The 23841-nt window shown below is 39.2% G+C and overlaps 1 protein-coding gene across 1 annotated transcript in view; it reads right to left on the bottom strand.

Annotated features, from left to right (window-relative positions):
• The window catches only part of LOC122814518 (rab11 family-interacting protein 4-like), a 319471-nt gene that overhangs the window by 76519 nt on the left and 219111 nt on the right, over window positions 1–23841 (bottom strand). Inside the window, exon 8 of the mRNA XM_044087093.1 lies at window positions 4666–4803. Coding sequence (XP_043943028.1) covers window positions 4666–4803 — 138 coding nt within the window. The remainder of the gene's footprint in view (window positions 1–4665; window positions 4804–23841) is intronic.

The following is a 23841-nucleotide window of genomic DNA, read 5'->3' as shown; positions in this document are numbered from 1 at the left end:
AAGATAAGTTTTTATATGTAAAAATAGCACATTTTAACCATCTTATGAGCTTCCTAAGATAAGTTATTACCAAGCTGTTAGTAAGTGTTCCACATTTTGCCCATCTGTTCCACATTAGAAGAGGTTGCGTTCTTCATTTTGGACATGGAGGGTTAAGAGCTATGGTGCTTGGTGCTGACAAGAAATCAACCTGGCACATTGCATCCATGGAGCTAGTGTTCGTGACTTGGAAGAGTGCCCCAGGATTTGCTGCAAGGTTATCTGGTGGGTTACAGGTATGGTAATATGCATTTGAAAGTTGGGGGGGATAAATGTGTAAATTTATAACTAAATTTATCAGTGAATATGTTGGCTTTGACTTCTGAGGATAAGTATGTGCTGGGTATTGCTTCTAAGCTTTCTGACAGTTAAAGGACTTTTCACTGTCCTTTACAGACGTGATTTTTCAGTTCATACTTATCTTTGGAGAGTTTGATAGCACTCCTAAGTCTTGCGTTTATTTTTTGAGTCCACTTTTAGAGGTTGGGGTATTTATTTTATTCTTATGTACAATAAGTTTCTTTCTTTCATTCTGCAGTTTACTTTGCCTACATTAGGACTCTACCACAGGGGTTTATTCCTGAGTATAGCACTGCATTTATGTCTGATGGGGAATGAGGCTTCAATGCAAACACTTGCAGTGAGCATAGAAACTGTCCATGAATGTAGTATTGTGTGAGACAGGGGTCATCAAGGGAAGGGGGTGCTTAAATTCCATCAAATCAACTTGCTGGAAATTTGCCCTTCAGTAATGTGCAGTACAACAATAGGAAACCATTGTTTTATTCTCAAGTATAATCACTTGGACACCTTCACGAATATCACAGGGTTCTAGAACAATTAGAAGAAAGTTGTACACAATTTTTCTTATAAAACAGCCATGCTGTGATTTTGTTTTTTAGCACAAACTCCTTAAATCAGTGCAAATAACTCATACTTGTACCCTTCCATTCAACACTTGTGTGTTGCTTGTTTTGCAAAAACTACAAGAACCATGGAGCTAGGGAAAACCATTCCTGGAACAGAGCCTGTGAGGAGCTGGGCTATGAAAGTAGACCTCCTACCCAATGCTCAGGTAATTGCAGGGAGCACTGATGGGCCCTCTTTCAAGATCAGGAACTGAGAAAGAACTAAATGTTGCCACAAGGGAGAGCCTGGGTCCACAGGTAGGTGGCCTAAATTTCCCACCTTCCTGCCATGGACATCCTCTCTCACAAGTACTGAAGAGGCATTGCCTTACTGTTCAGTCATGACAAAATGGGCACTGCATTCAGTGTCCCATATAGAGGTACTTCAGTAGACTTCTTTAAGAAAACCTTTATCTTGGAAGGATGCTCTTTGGCCCTAAGGAATAGTGGCCACCAAAGGGCAATGCCAGAGGCCTTGTACAATTAAGGTTTGTGGGCTGGGGGCTACAGAGGTGTCACTATCATGTTCAGCATCCTAAAGCCAAATCAAGGCACTGGAAGCTAAAGTTGTGCCCCAAAGTCCATTTCCTCCTTCTGCTTAAAATTCCACCCCACTGTCAGTCCATGGGTACAGGGACATGACATCTTTTTGTGCATCTGGCAACCCAAACTTTGAAATGGACTTGGGATGCCAGTTGGTTTGGCCAGGATAGATAAGATGAAGTAGTCAGTGGCAACTGTTGCATCCTGGGGCGAGAGAGAAGAAAAACAGATACCTGTGTTACCAGGAGCCTCTGAGGACATCTCAAATTAACACAAGTGGGCAACAACAATGTCCTGACATCCTTGCACTAGCCATCTCCATAGCTAGGGACACTGACCGACTGCCATAATGATGGTTCCCAGGCTCCATGTTAATCACTTTCCATTGACAACCCCATGCCCCAAGCCTGGCAGGGAGTACCATTGAGGTTGGCTTCCCAAGGAGTCAAGGGACCCACCCAAAGGGTCACATCAAGAATACCAAGCAAGGAACAATAGACGGATTTAGGGATGGGGAAGTCTGGAAGTTGGGAAGAACAGCCAGAGGCTGTGAGGAGTCAGGTGGGTTGGAAATCTGAAAAAATAAAATCCCCCTCTAGAAAAGGGAAGAGGAATCATTACTGTGACAGGATGTGAAGTAGCAGATGACATACAGCAGTGCAGGCCAAGGCCTCAAGCCTCTTCTTTTGGAAATCGTTGCGAGTCACATGCCTATGGAAAGCATTTTTGTGAGATTTTTTTCTTTAGATCACATATTTCATGCACGCAACTGTTGCCTGACCACACTTCTAGTAATATAAGCATTACAACCAAAAACAGGACAGAAAAGTTTCCCCAACGAGATATTTAACTGCACTAGCTCTGAAACAGGTCAAAAATGCTGGGATGCGGACACCAAGCAAGCAATTCATCATGCAGCTAATCCTGCACCAAGAAATAACCTGCTTTACACCTGAAACATGCTGACGTCTCACGGGGCTGATGACCATCTGGCCTGAAGAGGTAAAGGTGCTAAACTCTGGAAGTCACAATCTTTTGTGGCAGAAGTCCCAGTAGTCAGTACTAATGCGAGAGAGATCCTTGTGAAAAACAAATCCTTAATCAGGAGAAATGGTAATGTGCATTTGTATCCGTTCAATTCCTTATCTCTCTGCCACCTTGCTTTAGCCCCAACTCCACCAGGAGCAGGACAGACAGGAGTCATATTTACTTTATTACATAAGCGTAAGATTAAAAATATTTTTTTACAAAATTCTAGACATAAAAAAAAAAACAAGAAATATTTTGTGCAAATATTAGAATATCCTATTGCGCTTGACATTTCTCATTATGCAGAAGTCAGTCTGTCCATCCAAATTCCATTGGTTTATCTGACAAAATTATTTTTAAATTCCATACCAAATAGCATTTATATCAAGATCAGAAATAGACAGAGTTAAATGTTAAACACTTTGTTTTTCTTACACAAGTTAATGAAAATATTTGTGGCATTTCACACTCAATAAATAGACTTACAGTTCCTTTCCTTAATGTTCTTATACTTAGCCCTGTCACTGGCAATCTTTGTTGCCCCATCACCAAAGAAAATATTTTAAGAATTTATAATTCTGCACTAATATGTATATCTTCCTGAAAAAAAATATTCCAGTTATTTCCCATTCCGGTTAAAAAGAGAGGATGTAAAATACAAGAAACCCAAAGCTAATCATCTAACAATCATATCAGAATTAATTTTCCATTGCTGGACTTCCATCCATATTTATTTCCCCTCAATCTCTAACAGTCACCTTCTAAAGATCATCTCTGATTTCTCACATCTTTCTGATCATCCCTCCAAAACATTTGTCAAATAACTCTAAAGACGTCTTGTACACAACTTATTCACTTCTGTAAGTAAGAAAATTAACAAATTAAATAAATTATAATGTATCATACTTAAGATTCAGATAATTCCCTCAAAGGCCCCAAAAAAAGTAACTTCTCAGGGCACAGGAAAAGTCCATCCAAACAACTGCCAAGACCTGGAGTAGTATTATTTAACAAGACAACTCTTGTATAAATAAATTGTAACCGCCTTCCAAATTCAAATCCAGTCTGCCATCTTTTGTAGCACACATTCCCACTGCTTTTGTATTACATCATTGTGTCAGGGGCACAACGGGTAGTACACTCCTATATGGTGCACATGACTGTGGGTTCTATTCCCACCCCAGGTAGATGGATTGCTGACACTGCAATGCAGTATAAGGAGGGTGTTGCACTCCTGAGTGTGTCATCCTTTAAATAAGATAGTAAACTAATTTCCCATTTGCTTCTGGTGGGGGTAACTCAAGTCGACATAAAAGATCCCACAGCACCTATTAGAAAGAGAGTAGATGTAGTATAAATGCAACTTTAGGTCTCCCCTGAAAAGAGGCCACTAGATAGCGGTAGTAACCCTGTAAGCAAAAGATAAAAAAATAAAAAATAAAACTACACTTTGTCCAAAGTGAAACCCACCAACATTTCAAAGGTTTTCATACAAGTGGATTCCACTTGTGTATCTATGAAAGACAAAACCCTTACTTTTCTGAAAACTCATTTTTTTATTTACCTGAAAAGTAGAAAGTGGCCACATTAAGCCCAAATCTTTTTTGAATTCCACACATCTGCTATTTTCCTACTATCTCAATTTTCTCTGAAATATTACTTCATGATTGTCAATTGTTTATGCTGGCTGACAGAGAATCTTCATCACATTTCAACAACTGCTGTGTACTCAGTGCTTCTCCATCTATATTCGCCACACAATACAGATCCACTATCTCCTCTTCATTCTGTGTCACCATACTCCAGTCCAGTAAGAGGGGGATAGTGCCCACAGCCCACTGGTTAACTTTTCTGCATTTGTGCCACTATTGTCTTGTGTCACCCCCGAAAAAAGGCCACATGCCTAGTGGAACAGGTCTAGTCAGTGAAAATAAATGAGCTATCAAATCGTCTCTTCTCAGAAATTAAGCACAATTTTATTTGTAGTATTTAGCTTCACAAAATAATACTAGATACAGAAACAATGCAGCATACATATTTTCTAAATTCTAATATGAAGCCCAATTACAACAGGCTTATCTAGGTACTACTGTTCATTCCATATGGATAAGGCTATTTTGATTAATATTTTATTTCACAACAATACCTCTTTCACTGCCTCCTTCTCTTGAAGATGTTTTTGAGTTTCTTTATGCAATGTCTCACTTAGGTGTCTGCTCCTCTCCATTTCTCCATTTAATGCTTCATGCATTTCCATCGCCACTGCAGTCAAAGATTGCAGTTCCTGTAAATCAAAACATTAACTGGGGGTTTATGCCACACAAGAATGCATATCTTGTTACTTTAATTCTTAAGTATTGTGCATATGTTTGGAGTACAATTTACTGACTGTGCAAGTGATTAAGCAATAAAACGTAAGCTTCCAGGCATGCAAAGATATTGGCATACCCATGATAACAGAATTGGTAGCAGAGAAAAGTAAATTTCTTTGGTCTGCATATACCCCCCCTACATCTACACCCACAGTCCCACATCTACACACACACACACACACACACACACACACACACACACACACACACACACACACACACACACACACACACACACACCTACACACATACCTACACACACACACCCCTACACACAAACACACACACCCCTACACACACACACACACACACACACACATACCTACACACATACCTACACACACACACATACCTACACACACACACATACCTACACACACACACACACCTACACACACCTACCTACACACACACACACACACACACACACACACACACACACACACACACACACACACACACACAGTACTCCCTGGATAAAATGCTTTATTGCTTTAACAGAATGGGATTTCCTTTTTCTTAACTTTCCGATGAAGGTTGGAAAATACATTACTTTTGTAAAAATGTAATAAAATATCCCCAAAATCTTTAAGCCTGAGCATATACCATGTCTGACAATATATGCAGAATACATACACTTTGAAATAATTGTGTAACTTATTTAAACTTGAACACAAAAAAGTAGGGGGAAATATTTGTGAGTTAAGGTACATCCAACAGAAGGATAGAACAGGAGGAAATGGTTGAAAGAATTAAGGGATACAATAAAGGGAATCCTGGAGAAATGGTCAAGTAGGGTGACTAAGCTGGATGGGAGAACAGAGGTAATACGTTTAATGGTGTTTGCATTAGTAAAATACCTGATAAAACATGTACAGGGTAAACTAATGACAGTATGGCTACAGAAAATACAGAAAGGGTAAGACAGATTTGTATGAAAATGAAAGAGAAGTACAAAACAAAAGGAAGGAATAAGAGCCAGAAGGTAGCAAGACAATGGGGCATACCTGCATTTAAAAGATATATAATGGCAGTGAATGTAGCACACAGTTGAGAGGTATGAAAAAAATGAGAGGATTAGATGGCAGATTTGGGAGGATATTGACAGGAGGATGGAAGGAACAGGTTTAGGGGGATAGACAAAGCAACAACAGAAATATCCTTCCTAAGAGGGTTCACATCCTGGAGAGCAATGATGGATTTAAAGACAGGCAAGCAGAGATAGCAGACAAGTGGGCTTTGATGGAGGAATAGGCCAGCCCACCTTTGAGTAACTCACACATATATGACACAACAGTAGCCATACCCACCTTACAGGGGTCCAAATTCTTCTTGCCACACCATATTGAAAATCTTTTCCACTTGGATAAGTAAGATTTTCTAGTGGTAGGTTTTCTCACCTCCTGGAGTACCTGAAGCATGTGCTCTGAAAATGGTACTTGAATGGAATTAAGATTATATCACCCAGAAAGTCAAGTCCACAGCCTGTAAACAGCCCTTGTTCTGTATAAATCAACTTTGTGGGGTAACCTGAAGTGATTGCCCCGGGTCAGATGGAGTAGAAAAAGAAGCCAATGCTACCTGGAACAAAAGGGAGTCACTAGCAAGACTTTGGGATTGTCCCTCTGAATTTTCAGGAGGACCTTAGGAAGCAGAGGGAAGTAAGGAAGGTGCAGAGGAACCAGTTGAAAAAGACATTGTATCCATCCTCCAAGGCTGGTGATAAGGAGTGCTGGAGCAGAACAGTCTGAATTGTCTGTTCTGGCTAGAGGCAAAAAGATCTATTTGAGATGTACCCCATTTGTGGACTATGTCCAGAAAGACATTTCTGTGTAACATCCATTCATGAGGGCCTTTTCTGGATCTGCTGAGGGAGTCTGTGAAAACATTGTCCTCTGAAGGTATGTAACTGCTTGTAGGGACACCATGGTGTTGTTTGTGAACACTTTCAGGGAAGATGGGCTCTAGAGGTGAGAGAGCACTTCTAGGGTTTGGAGAAGGGCTTTTATCTCCTTTGCACTGATATGTTCCTTGATCTCTCTCCCTCTGTCTGGAGGATCACTGTCCCTGAACTATAGTGGAGCCTGACATGAACAGATGGCTTTGGAAAAAAGAAAGAAAAAGAAGGGTCCTTTGGCAGTGGTAGCAGCAGAATGATGCATTATTAATGAAGCTTCTGCTTTTGGACTGGTAGCGAGATAGTCTAGGGATATTACACCCGTGCATCCATTTGTGTATACATACAGGCTGAGTTCATATACCAGACATTTGACATGTCAAATAGGTTTGTGGCTTTGGTACACCAGACAGGATATCATGCTTCCCTTGGCAGGATGCCTCCACAAGTACTCGAATGCTGCAACAGTGATTTAAGGAAGGACATTTCCTAGTTTGTCTCATAACCTTAATACAGTATTTTCAATAATGGAAGCTAAAGGGCTAGAAAATCATAACCTCCAAGCAGTGAGTCTGAAAGTGAATAAGTGGGGATGTACTAGTGAACCCCTTATGTTGTGTTATGAGATTCACACAATGAGGCTTTGTTAAGGGCTTTTGCCTTACCCAACCCAGGTGTAGGGGAAAACACAGTGCTGTGTTGACCGGAGTGTGCCGTTACTGTCACTTTTATTCTATTTCCTTACTTTTAGCCATCTCTGGATAGTAGGGGTATACAAGGGGAAAGCATAAAGAAATAAATCCGCTCCACTAAAACAGAAGGCATCTACTACCAAAGACTGTTATTGCAGGGTTGTTTAGCAAACCTTTTTCAGTTATCTGTTGTCTGTAGAAGCAAAGAGGTTGATCTTTTGTACACCCCACCTCTTTATTAAATGTAAAAAAGGCACATCTGTCAAGCATCCATTTGTGGGGATCTGCTAAAGTCTTGCTTTACTTGTCTGCCAAGGAGCCTTCTTTGACTGGAATGTAGGTGGCCCTCAGAAGCATTGGAGACTCCAGGGTTTTCAACCAAGATTGAATGGTTAGCCTGCAGAATGGGTAGGATTATGTTATGTTAGGTACCACATCACTGTATTGTCATGAACTGCATTTACGACTCAACTCTTCCACATAGATTTGAACTTTTTAAGTACCAGAGTGGCTGCCATCATTTTCCTTATGTGCCTCTCTCTCTCTCTAGAGCCCCAGATGCTCTGACCTGTGAAGTCCACAATGCAAGCCTGCCCCCAGGCAGTACCAAAGATGCCCCTGGTTAAAGGTCTGGTTCTGGGCTGAATGTACGACTGGCACCACACCAGGCAGGACTGGTATGGACCACTCAATGGTTGAGCACTTTTCTTTTGGTATGTCCAATCATTTTGGTGAGAAGTGGTCAGCTGGCCTCCTACTCTTTGGGACTTGTGAAGGATGATCTGGTCAAAGTTTGGTTTGCTTTTTGGAAGGCATTGGAAGGCACTGGATGGCGAAGAATGGGATTGTCATAGTTGCGCCCTGCTTGGAAGGTTGGACCTGGGAGCTCACAAACCTGCCTTTATTTTATTGTTGCCGGTTCCTTTTTTTGAAAACCCTTTTTACCTTTAAACTGTATTTTTTCTTTATTTTGATATCTGTAATAAGGAATTTTCTTGGAAGAATAGCTTCTGCTGTATTTGGGAGTAGGAGGATGAAACAACTGTTTGACTGACTTATTTTCTCATTACCCTACATTTTTTAAATACCACATGAGAGGCATGTCCAAAAAACAAGTCCTTGTCAGGCAGGGGTATTCCAGAGTCATGCCATCACATTTTCAGCCACTTAATATAGCCTCAAATGACATATTCTATAGAAGCAGCCTTAGATGGTGTATTCAGAGTATGATACTGAGATTTAACTGCATGCCTGCTCACCTGTACGGCATTTTACACCAGCATTAAAAGTTTAACCTTCAGATCATCATCTTCCCGTCCACAGAAATCTCATGGGGTTACTTAAAAATATCTCCCCGATGCTTCATCCTGTTTAATAGTTCAGGGCTTTCAGTGCCAAAGATGCTGCAGTGTATATCCTGTTCTCCAAATGGTCCAAAGTTCTGCATTCTGGTTAATGCAAAGACTGTTGTGACTTTGGGTCAGCTTAGCTTCCTTAGTAGTATCTAGGAACACAGTATTTGGGATCCACCACTGACTTCTTATAAGGGCCCTTCACTCTGTAAAGATCTGTCAGACCTTTTGGGAGTGGGAGGTTGGGAAGCTGATTCCAAGGATGCCACCTCAAAGGCATCCAGAAGGGCTTTCTGAATGGAAAAAATGGTCATGGGCTTCAGAAGATCCAGTCACAGAGGGTCCAAATATAATTTCTGTGAAGCTGATGCCTCTTGAGATTGCCATTTGCGAACTCTCTCATAAGGGAGACGGTGTCCTCAAATGAGATGTCCTGTGTAGGCAAACTGACTGACAGTAGAATCTCATTATCTGTATTATAAATGAAGGTGGAGTGAAGCTGTATAGTATAGTCCAGTTCCTTTTCCTCACAGTCATAGGATTCAGTCTCTCTGGAGAAGGATCACTTTTCATTTTTTGAGGTTTGGACTCCAGAGACAGAAAAAAAGGTCCAGGTCTAGCTGTAAATTTTTGGAAAAAAATGAAAAAAGAATAGATAATACTGGTTAAAGAACTTGACAGGTATGCTGGGATGGGGAGGGGGCAATATGCCCACTAGCAGGCAGGTGTTTAAATGTGGTGAGTGTACTTTATTCAGATTCAGAAGTCTTGCTAGACCCGGTGAGAGTGTTAACAACTTGGGAGTCTTTAGGAGTTGTCCCTTGGTTCTGGCTTTTGTACTCGTGTATCCTCCTTCACCAGCATGCTAAGGATACCTCCTTTCCCTCCCAGAATTCTCAAGTGGTATTCTGTTCTGATGCTTGGGAACCAGTAACTCTTCAAAAAATACCACTATATTTTCAGGGTAAGAGGATGTGTTAGCAGTCAGAATGGTGTCCAACTGGGTCAAAGCCTACAGCTTTGGAGAGAGCAGGATTCAAGACCAGGGGCTGCAAGGGTGCTTCCATGGCATCAGTGCCCTTGGACCCAGGGCAACGTGATGAAGTAGCTTGCACAGAAGTCCTCCTACTTTTCTCATGGGGTTGATTCTCCTTCTATAATATAATAATCTTAGAACAAATGTCTATGCCACCCTGCTGTTGAGTTAGCAGACATGGCTAAACCACTGACAAATCAAACTGTTATAAATGTGCTCTCAACCTAAACCATGTAAATACTGAAGATTAAGTTCCTTTATGGAATTTACCCCCTATTTTTTTTGGGGGGGGGGGGTTACCCTATGCTACCACATATTTTGGATCCAAAACCTCTACAAAAAAAAAAATTGAATGAAAAAGAAGAAATAGTCAGGGAATTGTTATGGCTAGGCTTGCGTAAGCCCTAGGGCCGATAGCCTAGTACCAACCTATGAACATCTAGCCACTGCCAAGAGAGACCACTAATTGTGATATTTGCTAGACAATAACAGGATCGAGAGCTCACTAGGAGAAATAGTTTGACACTACAGTAGATCAAGTACTGGGTAATAATGGAGTCACAGAATCCTAATATGCCTTTTTTTTCTCTAGGTAGCAAATTTTGTTTTTAAGAAAATATATTTTTGACAGAGGTCACTGCAGTCAGAAAATGTACAGTTTTATTTATTTTTACTTGCAGCAGTCTAATTTGACAACACATGGTGCTGAGGAGCACATAGTTCATTGCATTTTATTTTATGCAAATTGCATCTATTAACTGTGACAAATTCAGCATGAGTAAATTTATTGTGAACTGGGTGTTAGACATCCCAATGAATGTCTGGCAGACAGAAAGAGTACCTGGTCCTTTTTTATTTAGCCAAACTGTCTCCCATCAGCCATGTCTCAGTTCCCCGCTTCAGTCAACCATTTCTTCCCCGACACCTGCCAGATTTGCAACTTCAGACTAGGACCACATAAACATGGATATCCCAAAATAAGATTATCTTATGTTAGTCAGAGATGGCTGACATGCTGGTAGGAAGGCTGAAAATATTTCTGTGTGTTGCATTCTGCACCATGGTATTGCATATTTGTGATATATAACATGAATCATGTATTTATCTGGATCCCTGCTTAACCCACCAAAAATGATTGTTACAAAGATGAACTTGCCTTTCTTGCTCTATATATATACATACATATATATATATATATATATATATATATATATATATATACATACACACACACACATATATATATATATATATACATATATATATATATATATATATATACACATACATATGTGTATATATATATATATATATATATATATATATATATACACAAATATATATATATATATATATATATATATATATATATATACACACATACATACATATACACAAATTATACTATCTTCAACGATATGCAAGCATTCCCATGGAATGTTTGGGATGTACTCCTAGAAATAAAAAAACTTACTGACCAGTATTACTACTGCTAGAACTTGAGATGACAGAAGTCCCAATTGGATTAAAGCACACCTTACAATGAAGGCCTCCACATTCCCCCTTCCACTATGTCTGTCTCGCAAAAAGGTCCTTACTGAACTGTTTCCAGAAGGGCCTAACAGCAATACAATAATTCTTTGCAATTTAAGTATTAATGCAATATTTGCCAATGCCCACCATCAAAACAGAAGACTGCAAATACATGAAACAGAACAAATAGTAAAGGAACAACAAAACTAAATTAACTAACAATCCACTTCTTATCTTACCATAACTACTACAAAACAATGCTGCCAGCAAATAAAAATCCTCCCTAATAAATTGATCACTGCCCTACAATTTCTCATGGTCATTTAGAACAAAGAAAATACCACCTCAAATAGTCATATGAAGACCCATATCTGAAACCAAACAGACAGCTGCAAGTTATTAACCGGTTCCCTTTGTAATGTGAAGCATGAAGACCCATATCTGAAACCGAAGAGACAGCTGCAAGTTATTAACCGGTTCCCTTTGTAATGTGAAGCATGAAGACCCATATCTGAAACCAAAGAGACAGCTACAAGTTATTAACTGGTTCCCTTTGTAATGTGAGGCAAACTCAGCAACAGATCTATGATACTTTCTGTTTGAACTTTCCAAAATACAAGAAAAGGTGTTCTCCGTGACATGCAGAATACTCTTAGAATAAACCTGCCCCTGGCTGATAACTGACATTAAATTAATCTGAGTCACTACATGGAAGCAATGTCTTAGGAGCGAGTAGAATGCCTTCTACACCATAACAAAACAACTTTGAATGAGCTTAAACAAATGGTGGATTAAATTACTGACAGCAAACTCATAAATACTATTTTTACCATTAATAGTAGCACAAATTTTATAAACCTTTCCTACTAACCAGTTTGGAAAATCTGACAAATTCTTTGCACAACCTATTTCTCAGCATTTATAATCTTATTAAAACAACCACAAATTTTACCTCTTACTTGTGCTTTAACAGATATCCATCAAGGGTATTAAAACATCTAATTACTCCTTCAGGGCAAATTTGGTTATCTGCATCCTGCTTTCACTAGAATGGTTATTCCTAGTATTGCAAACCACTTGCACATATATGCAACCTCTAACTGTCCACTGAAATAGTCCTATCTTCATTTAAAAACTCAATCATTGTTCCTCTGTCTTAACCTGTTGTCCTTAGGATGTACAATGGCTACAGGCCTGCCTCAAATTTATACCCATTATGTTTGAAAAGCTACTATACAAACAGATGTTTGACCATATAAGCTACTTTGTGACAAAACATGGCTTCCAGAACATTTTCAGTGCCATGACTTCTCTTTATACAGTAATACAGCCTAAACTAACATACCTCCCCACCTAACCTTTAGAAACTTCCTAACTAACACACTCCCTCCTAATAAGTGCCCATGATACATAGGGACACAAGTGGGTATGGTTGGGTTGAGCAGCTAGGCTTATAAAGGCAGTAGTGGTTGTTAGCCTACATACCTATGAACCTACAAACTGATAAAACTTAACAGAAATATGAATGACAAACTTTATTGCAAGTCCGTTTGTGAATATGACTAGGGCCTTTGAAACTTTGACTATTAAAACAATTACTCGGTTTTGACAATTGTACTATGTGCTAGTTTAAGCACTATCCAGAGAAGAAAACCCTTCAAAATGTTAAATTCCTAACTGAACTTCAGACTCTTAGCACTAGCATATCTCAAGGGTCAGTCATAAGCCCTTTATTTTTCTCACTCTTTATAAATTAGCTGACTTATAAAAGCATCTCCTTTGGCATTGTTGTTGAGCTTTTAACCAGCAGGATAAAATCACTGTCAAACTAAATAAACAACTAAGAGAAAAAAAGAAAGTGTACCAAAACCACATTTGAAGTACATTTGGCCTCACAAGTCAAGGGTAACCACAAGCATTCTTCACCTACACCTGTAGCCAACAAAGGCAATGTATAATTGTGTTCAGAACTCGTTGATAATACAGCCATCTATACTAGCCAGGAAATATAGCAAACCTACCAGCAAACAAATTCATCTCTAAAAACAACCTTTCTAAAAACAACCTTTCCAAACTTTCAACCAGTTACAATAACCTAGCCCGATTTGCCACTGGCACCCCCTTTAGAACTCACCACTGTCACAACCTGAAACAGCTGGGATGGTTAGAACTGCAAAACCAACTACTTTGTCAACAACTTCTTATCACCCAAAAGATCCCTTACCACCCTAATAATACTCCTATCCTCACTAATCTGATTACCCCCTATAAAAATATTGCAACACTACGCTCAGCTAATAAGCTTCTAGTTTCCACTATTAAATCCAACAACGAAGCTGGGGACTCACTTTTCACCAACACAGTGGGAAAAACCTGGAACCAGCTTCCTAGTGAACTTTCTACCCTTGCTTCCACACTGCTTTTTAAAAAACATCTTAAGGAATATCTGAAAACTCACTGGCTTTGTCCCTGCTCTAACCCCGACTGATATCTCATTTCCCCTTCTTGCTCTCCCAATGCTTCTCTACTCCACTGTTCTGTGTTGCCTACCTGTAATAGAGTTTTTCCAAAAAAAAAAAAAATATATTGGAATCTCCATATATTTTTTTTTAGCTCTCAAATGTTGTTTGTTGTTCTCTATATTTGATCTTGGCTTAAACACACTAAAGAACTCTGTACAAGTTTATCGTACCTACACAATTTAAACAATGTATTATAACTCATTTTACTATTGATATATAATGTATGCTTTGTCACTGCCATTGCTTGGAGCTTTTCTCCCCGGGCCACTACTGAAAATGGACATATATCCAGTTAGACCAGCCCGATCAACAAATGTAAAATAAAATAATAAATAAATCTCTAACTTTACCCCTCTCTCCCCCTCAACCTTTCCGAAGAAAATATGAAATACAATTCCCCTTACTAATCACTAGGAAACAGGTCCTCAATGCTCTCTGTAAGGCCAAGAACACTCCATCAATAGGCCCAAGCAACAGCCCAGGATGCCTTCTAAATAGCATGAAACGTGACTTATCAGGTCCTCTGGAATCAAACTATAGCCTCCAAAACAGATTTCATGCCTAACAAATGGAGAAAAGTATGACATCTAGGTGCAAGGAGGTCATTGTTCCACTGTATTCAGCATTCATCAGAACTATCACTGAGTACATTTTCATGCAAAGAAGTTCCTAACCAAAAGAATACAGGGCATAAGTAATATGCCTAGTGCAGACCACCTCAAAGCCCTATCCCTGGCTTCTGTCTTCTACAAGCTATTGAGGGCAGATCTATGCCTGAATTGTCAGACTCCACCCTGATGGACCTACAGTATATCTGCAAAACAAACAGCACCGGAATGATTCATTCTAAAGATTGAAACCTTGCCTGTGGTACAAATAGGACCTGCTAGAGACAGATATGCATCTCAGAAGCTACTCTTTCTCTGGAACAGTTTCCCGCTCCAGGCAAAGAAGAGTTCCTCCCTAACCCAATTCAAGTGCAACTTGGACAGTTGGATGGGGAGCAGGAACTTCATTCCTGGTTTGGCATCTGTGTCTCAAATTGACACAGGCAGTTGGTATACTGTTCATCTCTCAGGTCCCTTCTTGTAAATGTTTCATCTCCCAAGCCCCTGCTTACACTTATCAGAGGTACCAGAACTTGTCAAGAGATTTGAGACGCATGGCTAGGCTTACAAATGCCCTACTTCTCGTTAGCCTTGTACACATTTATGAACCTATGTAGGCAGATCTTTTCATAATATAATCTAGTAAAATTACTATAGATGTTCTGCACAAACATGTAGAGCAAAATTTATCTGCCTGTGTGCCTGGACATACAAATATAAATTAATAAATAACCCTACAAAATCCAGTATCATGCGTGCCCCATAAAGTTACTAATTCCCCTGACAAAAACTGAAGAATAACATGAACAATGTAATCCCAGCTACAAAAGAATAAACGGTATCTTGGTGCCTTCAAATTTTTTTACTTACCTTTCTCTACTTTACTGAAAATGGGGCCAGCAAAATTCCTCTCCAGCTAAAACTCCATTATAGGCTCTTCCACTTCCACTCACCAGATGACCACAGAGCCATAGTTAGATATGTTTTTATGCCCAAAACCAAATATGGCCTCCCACTGTTAAACCTACACTCCAGCTTTAACACTCCGAAGTTTTAGTTAGTTGATTTGAAATGTGTCGATTTGTGCTGCTGGCTAATTTACACACCAGTGTGATCTTCTTAAAGGCTTCAACTGGCTTCCTGTACATAAGCAGGGCTGTTCTTCTACTAAGTGCTTTAAAGTAATCAAACCTGGGCATTGAACACCTCTGAACACAAAACTGTATGAGACAGAACATCAGTATTCACTGACAATAATCAAAAAGATATTTAGACCAGCATTCAAAACTGTAGTCAGAGAAATAGTTCTAACCAGACTAGAAACGGCAACCTGGAATCATTACCAATAGAAGAAGAAAAAAACAGACAACTGGACAGTTACATTTGCTAAAGAGGATCAGTGCACACACTTCCGTGATAATGGTACATGCCAAGTCATACAATCCTGATGTCCTTCACAGTCACTCTGGCTGCTGATAGGCTAAGCCCTTTTGGAGTGAGCTGCATAAGCAGCCAGAGTGACTAAAATGTTCAGTACTTTCTTGCTGTCTCGTGAAGAAACATCTCAGACTCTCTACATGGACAGCAGTCCACCCTTCCTCACAAAAAAATATTTATTTTTTGCTCTCTTTTGGATAGACTCTTTTTTGAAAGAGAAATGACCAAGTGAACAGATTATATATATATATATATATATATATATATATATATATATATATATATATATATATATATACACACACACACACACACACATACACACACACACACAAATATATTTTTTGTTTATATAAGTAATAATAGCAATAATAATGAAAGTTTTTTTTTTTTTTTTTTACAATTATTTACAGTGGTTCAAACCCTTTGTGAAAACCTGGTATTGCTGTAATACCTTCTGTTTCCTGTATATGACTGCTGTGTCTAGCCACGGCTTTGTGGGTGCTTATTTTATTTAAAATGTACTGATTAATACAATATTTTTGTGGGGGGGGGGGGGGGAGGAGATTTTTCTTTGCAGAGACAATGTTTCTTTACTTAGTGCTTATACCAAGTCTATAAAACTTACCTGCCTTTTCTTCTGTCAGACTTTTTTTCCTCAGGGGTACTGTAGAATTACTGTACTGCTTGTGCCACACTGACTACTTCTACCTGTCATTTTTATGTGCTGGATTATTGGATTTTGAATATTTAGGTTATTGTACATTATCAGTTTAACAGTTTTTACTTTTTTTTTGTTTTGTTTTTTTATCAGCAATGTACTGATTGTACTGCTTGTGTATTACAGGGAATGCATGTTTTGTACACGGAGTGACAATTTACCTACAGTTATTCCTGTCTGATGGAATTTTTACTTCTAAAGGGATGCAACATTATCCAGGTTTGATTCATTCATTTACGGGGTATGTACTGTTTGTTAGCAGGATGAGGCAACTTACCTACCCTTTTTCTAGATCAGCCTAGTTTTTCCTTTACTCATACAATTACCTGACAGGATTTAAACGTACTGCTTGTGTATTATGTTGAGTGGACACGCAGTGACACTTACTTGCCATTATACCTCTCAGATGAAATTTATTACATCCGAAGGAATCTGCCATTACTCACTGTAGGCCACATACATTTATGGGGTACATACTGATTGTGTTCACAACGTGACAACTTCATGTCATTCTTGCTGTCAACTTTAAAATCCCATCTGCAACCCCAATAATAAAATAATGTACTGCTTGTACATTTATGCCATACATTTGATTAGTAGGCACACTGTAACCGTTTCTTATCATTAAGCTGGTTAGGAAATCAGTTTTAACTTTATGGATGCCGGACATGACTTACTGTATGATTCATGTATTTATGGAGTTATATATTGCTTGTGTTCACTAGCTGACAACTTACAGGTCATTTTTACTGTCAATCCAAGTTGATTACAAAACATTTGGACAGGGTTTTAAGTACAGTTTTTGTATTCACTGGACATGGCCTGTAAATATGCATGCAGTGACATCTTCTCTGCAGTTTATTTCTGTTGGACTAATTTTAATACTATAGGATTCCTGACCATTTTTTTTTATTAAACTGCCTGTGAATTGCAGTGTTTGGGGATTTTATTTTTAGCAGTAATGCAAGTCTCCTGTTTGTTTAAACTTTGAACAATTTACCTTATAACCAAACTTGTTCCAGAGGTCAAATCCCTATAGAATGTATCCTCCCAGTTAAAGCAGGATATTTTCCCCTCTCCTGCTTGTCTGACTTCTACAGTTCCTAGAAAGCAAATATCTTGCCTCCAAGCCCTTGCTTTCTACGTGGGCACAGTTAGGACCTCATCCAAGAGTGGGTGACTCTGCAGTGGTCATTTGTTGTTCCTCAGACCGCTCACTTACTTTTATGGTTTCTTCTGGTGTAGTCCTAACAGTCACTATGAACTGGTGATCAGTCACATCCTGTCGGGCTGTGCCCAGTATCTGGGTTTGGGCATGGTAGAAACATCTTTCTGGGACACGAGTATTTTTTAGGGATGTCAGTGAATGTATAGGAGAAAGAGTGTTCTGACAGGGGCGCAGATCCCTCTTCCAGTCAGTCACAAGTTTACCTGAAGACATGGTACTTGTAAGAAAAGATTTTTTTTTCCTTTCCTAAAAACAGTTACAGGCTGTCAGTGCAGATTTACAATCTTCAATAGCTATTAGGCAGTAAACACAAAGAATCAAGTGGTAGGAGAAACAGACCCGCAGAAAGAACAAATTACCAGACCACACACAAGGCTGCTAATATCACAGATGCAGGAACACTCCAAAATACAGCATAATTCAGAAAGTCCAGTAAAAACTTCAGATTGGACTACTTAATAGTAAGCACCTTCGTCCAAAAAATACACAATGGACTTCTACACACACTCTATTCAACCATGTCAATTAGGGAATAAAAATCATGTATCCAATTAACAATAATGAATAAAAATAAGTAAAAGAACTACCCACTGAAAACATGTTAAAATCTTAGATTTGTTTGTGTCTTTCGGCTTTTCCCGGTTCGGGGTCGCCACAGTGGAACTCCGGTCCGCTAATGATTGGCAGTAGAGTTATACGTGCTGGCTTGCCGGGCCTAACGCACAACCTTCAAATCTTAGATAATGCTTTACATAACAAATGACTACAGAACTAAGTGTCATACATTTCATATGAATTCAAACAACAAAAAATTTAAATATAATTAAAGCTTGGCTGCACAAAGTTTCAATACATTGCTTAAAAGACACAGTGTCATTCAAACCTGTCATTTAGATGCAGTTGCTACAATTCCCTGTACTCTAGGCTAAGCTCCCAGGGGCCCACCCCTTGGATTAATTAAAACCTTCTCAAGCACAAATAAATAAAACAGCAACTTGTATTTATGAAGTGCATTATTAGTGTTGAGGGTCCTAATATCATAACAATAGTCATAGACAAAAACTATACTCAAAAACATTTTGATCAAACAAATCTTGCAACATAACGTCAATCTTATAATATGCTCTATTCACCTAATTTTTATAAACTCTGATGCATTGACTATCAATATTTAAAATGTTAAACATCTTAGCTGAATAATCAATTGCATTCATAAGTATCATGTCACCACCCTTATCTGGTTTCATAGTTCTAATAGCTCTGTTGCTGGTTAAATCCTTCAAAAGCTTAAATTCCTCTTTAGTGAAATTATGACCAATACCAAATTGTTGTTTATATAAATTTCTAATACTTCTTTCACAAAAGTCTTCAAATAATTGGAGTGTGGGGTGCAGGGGAGGATTGTAAGTGCTTTTTCTTACTGAAAAACAGTAAAAGGACATCAGTATGGATTCATAACCTTCAATACCTATTAGGCAGGTCTATCTCATTTCTTGAGAAAGATTGATCAGATACACCAGACTTGCTCAGAGATAGAGCTTTGCAATGTAAAAACCTTTGAACCCAATCCTCTTATAGAAATTACCTATTTTTCTCAGCATGTCTGGGATGAGCAAGTGCTAGCCTTTGAAATATATACGAGTGTGCCTGTTTTTATCTGGATTGACTATTTACAGTTCTAGAAAAGTACATTGGTGGCATACTTCTGTTTCTTCCCAGCCATGTCTTTGGTTATTTTTCCAGAAGGTTTGGAGTTGAAAGGCATGTCCCTGCTGGTTATTCTTCCCACCCAACACTGCATTCCTTGATCTGCTTTTTACACTTTGTGATTTTTATGCTACCCACCACTGCTGTAAAATGAGCTATATGAGCTCCTCCCTTTCTACATTACTGTTGATATCTTGAATTATTTATTTCCCTTTCCTTGTGGTTTATTCTTAGGGAAAAAAATACATTTTTCCACTCTTTGGCCGTTCTACTGATTTACTTGCTTGGAATTCATTATTTAGCTAGCTGTTGAATAAAGTTGTGCAAACTCTTTTCTGTTTTTTATCTCAAAAGGATAGATTTTCCATCTAGTTGCAGTGGATGGTAGCCTGGTCTGTATAGATTGGGGAAATACACTAGAGATTCCTGCATGTAGTTGCTTTATTAACTGGAGAGCTTAATCAGCTAACCTTCTTTTTAGTGCCTTTATAAATTCTACACAACTGAGTGACTCTTGGCTCATTTCTACAAAGTGAAGTACGCTTATTGAATTATCACACTTTTATAAACTGTTTAAAGTGCACTGCTGTTATCTTGAATTACTCATTGCCTTTTCTTAAGTCTAAGTTTGTTTGTGGTAGCATTTCACTCTGGACACTTTTACTGTGCTTTTACATTAGGAGGACTGAGATTATTCATCTAGTGGCGGTAGGTGTTTGCCTGGTACATCTGAATTGGGAAGCACACATAAGGGCTCTAAGTGTAGTTATTGTATTGGCCAGAGGACTCAATAGATAGTTTTCTGTATTTCTAGTCCTGGCATAAATCTGGCACATTTGCACAGAGCTACTTGCCATGCTAGTGCCCTGTACAGAAGTAAACATTTAAAAACATTGCTTTTTTTCATTATACTGTGAAAGTGTATTGTGTTATTTATTGTTTTTTTGCACTTCTTTAAAGTTGCATTTTCAAACTACTGTAAGGGCTACTTTTCTGCCCTGAAGTACATTGTGTCGGGTCTATATTAGAACATCGAAGTTACAGAACTTTGAATGTTCTAATATCGACCCCTAGTAACTGAAAACTGATAAATTCAGAACAGCAAATTTTTTCCTAGGGAAAAAATTCACCGTTCCAAAACACATACACACTACACAAACGCACCAAACAAACAACAATCCACACACATACACCCAAAATCTTACATCTAACCCTACACTAAACCGTACATACACCACTATCTACCCACTAACCTTAACCCAAACCCTAACCCTAAGGTCCGTCACTATCGCACTCACACCTCACCCGCGCTCTAACCCTAACTCACCTACCCCACCCTAACCCTCATGTCCACACATTCGCACACTTTCCTGACCCGCGCCCTAACCCTAACTCACCTAACCCTCACATCCACACAATCGCATACTGAACCCAACCCGTAACTTTCCACCACAGTGCTGAAAATAGCGAAGCGACAGGAACGGACAACCAAATTCTTTCCCTAGGAAAGAATTTGGTTTTCTGAAACTTCGCTATTTTCAGCTTTCGCTTATTAGGGTTCGAAATTAGAACATTCGAAGTTCTGAAACTTCAATGTTCTAATATAGACCCCATTGTGTCTAGTGTTTCTTAGTATTAGGCATCTGTTTGTGGTTCCTTAACATTCAGGCTTCAAAGCAGTCATTTTCCAATAAGAGGGTCAAAGTTTGCACTCTTGTCAGGAGAGGGCTGATATCACCCAACTGATTTTGGAATTGCTAGTGTAAAGCTCATTGTGTACATACCTGATTGGCCTTGGGGCATAGTGAATGTAAAACTGATGTTTTTATGATCATATAAAGGTCTTGCACTTGTGTGAAGCTGCTCTTTGTACACTGGTGGTTACTGGTACCTTGTATATACTCCATCACCAGAAGTTGAAATCCTTCTATAAAATGTACGTTGGAAGTTGACCTCAATCTTGCATTACTCACAGGGCAACTTGTTTGCATCATGAGCAACATTCATGCATTTAGTTAGGACTATTTAGGTCTACCTTATCTTACAGCAACCAGGACTGTTCAGAAAGCATCTGGTTTGGGTGCTGGGCAGCATCACTTGTTAGGTTAGCTACAGATTGCACTAAGTAAGCACCCTTCTCTCATCCAGTTACAAACACCTGCAAGTACACATTAGGATGTGAAACTATGAATGGGCACTTTAGTGCTATTTGTGCATCCAGCTTGATGTACTTGGGCATCCGGAGCAATCTAGCAATTGCTTTATGTATACTGACAACCACATATTCTCGAACAGACAAATACAGTATTTGAGAGATGTAGTTACACATTGACACAGAAGGCTAGATTCTCACATACAGACACAAAAAAGCAACAAGAAGGTTGTCAGCAACTCACACACATCATTCACTGCACCAACAAAAGACCGCACACACAGACCCATATATACAGAGGGGCTCATAGGTAACTTAGCCAAATCTCAAAGGTGTCTCGGATGCAGTCATCAGAAACTCTGCATGCACACAAACAAGACAATTCTCATGACAAGCCAAACATACATCTCATTGTGTCTCACCTTCCAAGCCCATAAGGCAAAACCCTCCACAAACCCAATATTCTGGTAATAGAAGAGTTACTGTGGGAGACACCAATGTCCCTCTTACCAGGCTAGGTAAAGAGAAGGTTAAAGTTAGGTGTCTGTCAGGGGCCAGGACCTTCTGGATCACCCAAACACTCAGGTCACTTACCCCCAAGTACCAGTATGACTCAGGTCATATTCCATGTGGGTGTGAATGATCCAAGATGTGCCTCCTTGGACTACATGAAGAGATACATGATTGAGCACTCAGAATATGTGTCCCAGGCAGGTATAAACCTAGCAGTGAGCAGCATAATACCATCTCCAAGGATGATGCCACAATACCAGCAGAAAATGATGGACTTTAACAACTTGCTTAGCTATTGGTGTAATTTCAAAGGGTTCCAATACTTGTCAGCCTGGGAGGACAAGGTGACAGGCCATGCTATTTTGCCAGGGAAGGTCTTCAAATGTCACCTCTAGGCAAAAACATTATCCACCCATAGTGCCTTTTTTAGACATTGCCAAACAGACAAACTTTCCAACATAAAGAAAGCTGCTCAGAACAAGCTAGATTTGTTACTAATCAATGCTAGGAGTCTCAACAAGAAACTGCACTCCTGGAAGCTCTCCTCACTCTGGAGAATGCAGATGTCTATGCAATTACTAAAACATGGTTCAAAGCCACAGAAAGCACCCCAGCAGTGCATGGATATAATGCCTTTCATACTTCATGACAACCCACTGAACATAAAAGAGAAAAAGGCAGAGGTGTATCTATCTGTCTACCTACATAAAGGATTATCACATCTCAAGGCTGGTCAAACAATATGACATACTTGAGCTACTCCATGTCCAAATAACCATGGGAAAAATCCATTACCATATTCTTGCTAGCTATAGGTCCTCCACAATGAACCAGGAAACCCAAACATCATACCCAAAGTTACTAGAATCATTCACCATCCAGCCCCAAACCATACACATGGGTGATTTTAATTACCCCTCCAATAATTGGGAAGCATACATGGCCACTAACACTGCATCCCCTCCAGACTGTGATGTCCTCACTGGTAAGATCAGATAAAAAGTGATGCCCCCTGAAATCAAGGTAAAAAAAAAGTCCCCCCACCTAACCCCCAAAACATTTAAGAACTTCTTTAAGGTAAATTGCACCCTATTAAGGGATGCCATAGCTGGTTGCCAAGCTCCCCAAATCCAGAAAACACCGAAACCTATGCAGAGGTATGCACAAAAGCTTTGTATGACCATATAAACATCTGCATAGAAACAGCAATACCAGACTGAAATAAATTCAAGTCAAACCACAAAGACAAGCCACCCTGGTGGACTGCTGGTATTAATAGGTCATACAACAAAAGAAACTCATGTCAAGAAGTAAGACAGAATGTGCAGAACAGAGCAAAAAGTTCCTCATTAGTCTAAGCATGCAAACAAGGGAACTAGTCTAGTCTCTGAAAGCAGACTTTTATGTAGAAAACAGACCTCCAAAGCGAAGGATAACCATAAGGCATTTTTCAGTTAAGTCTGCAATCTTAAAGGGAACACCGAACAATGTGTAATTAGTTAAAGGACATCGCCTATACTCAGCCAGAAGATCTAGCAAATCTGCTGGCTGA

Source organism: Protopterus annectens, chromosome 1.part1 (assembly GCF_019279795.1).
Source record: "Protopterus annectens isolate FY-2018-M chromosome 1.part1, PAN1.0, whole genome shotgun sequence".
NCBI lineage: Eukaryota > Metazoa > Chordata > Ceratodontiformes > Protopteridae > Protopterus > Protopterus annectens.
Note: the sequence above shows the minus strand (reverse complement) of the source record. Positions and strands in the feature narration are given on the sequence as shown.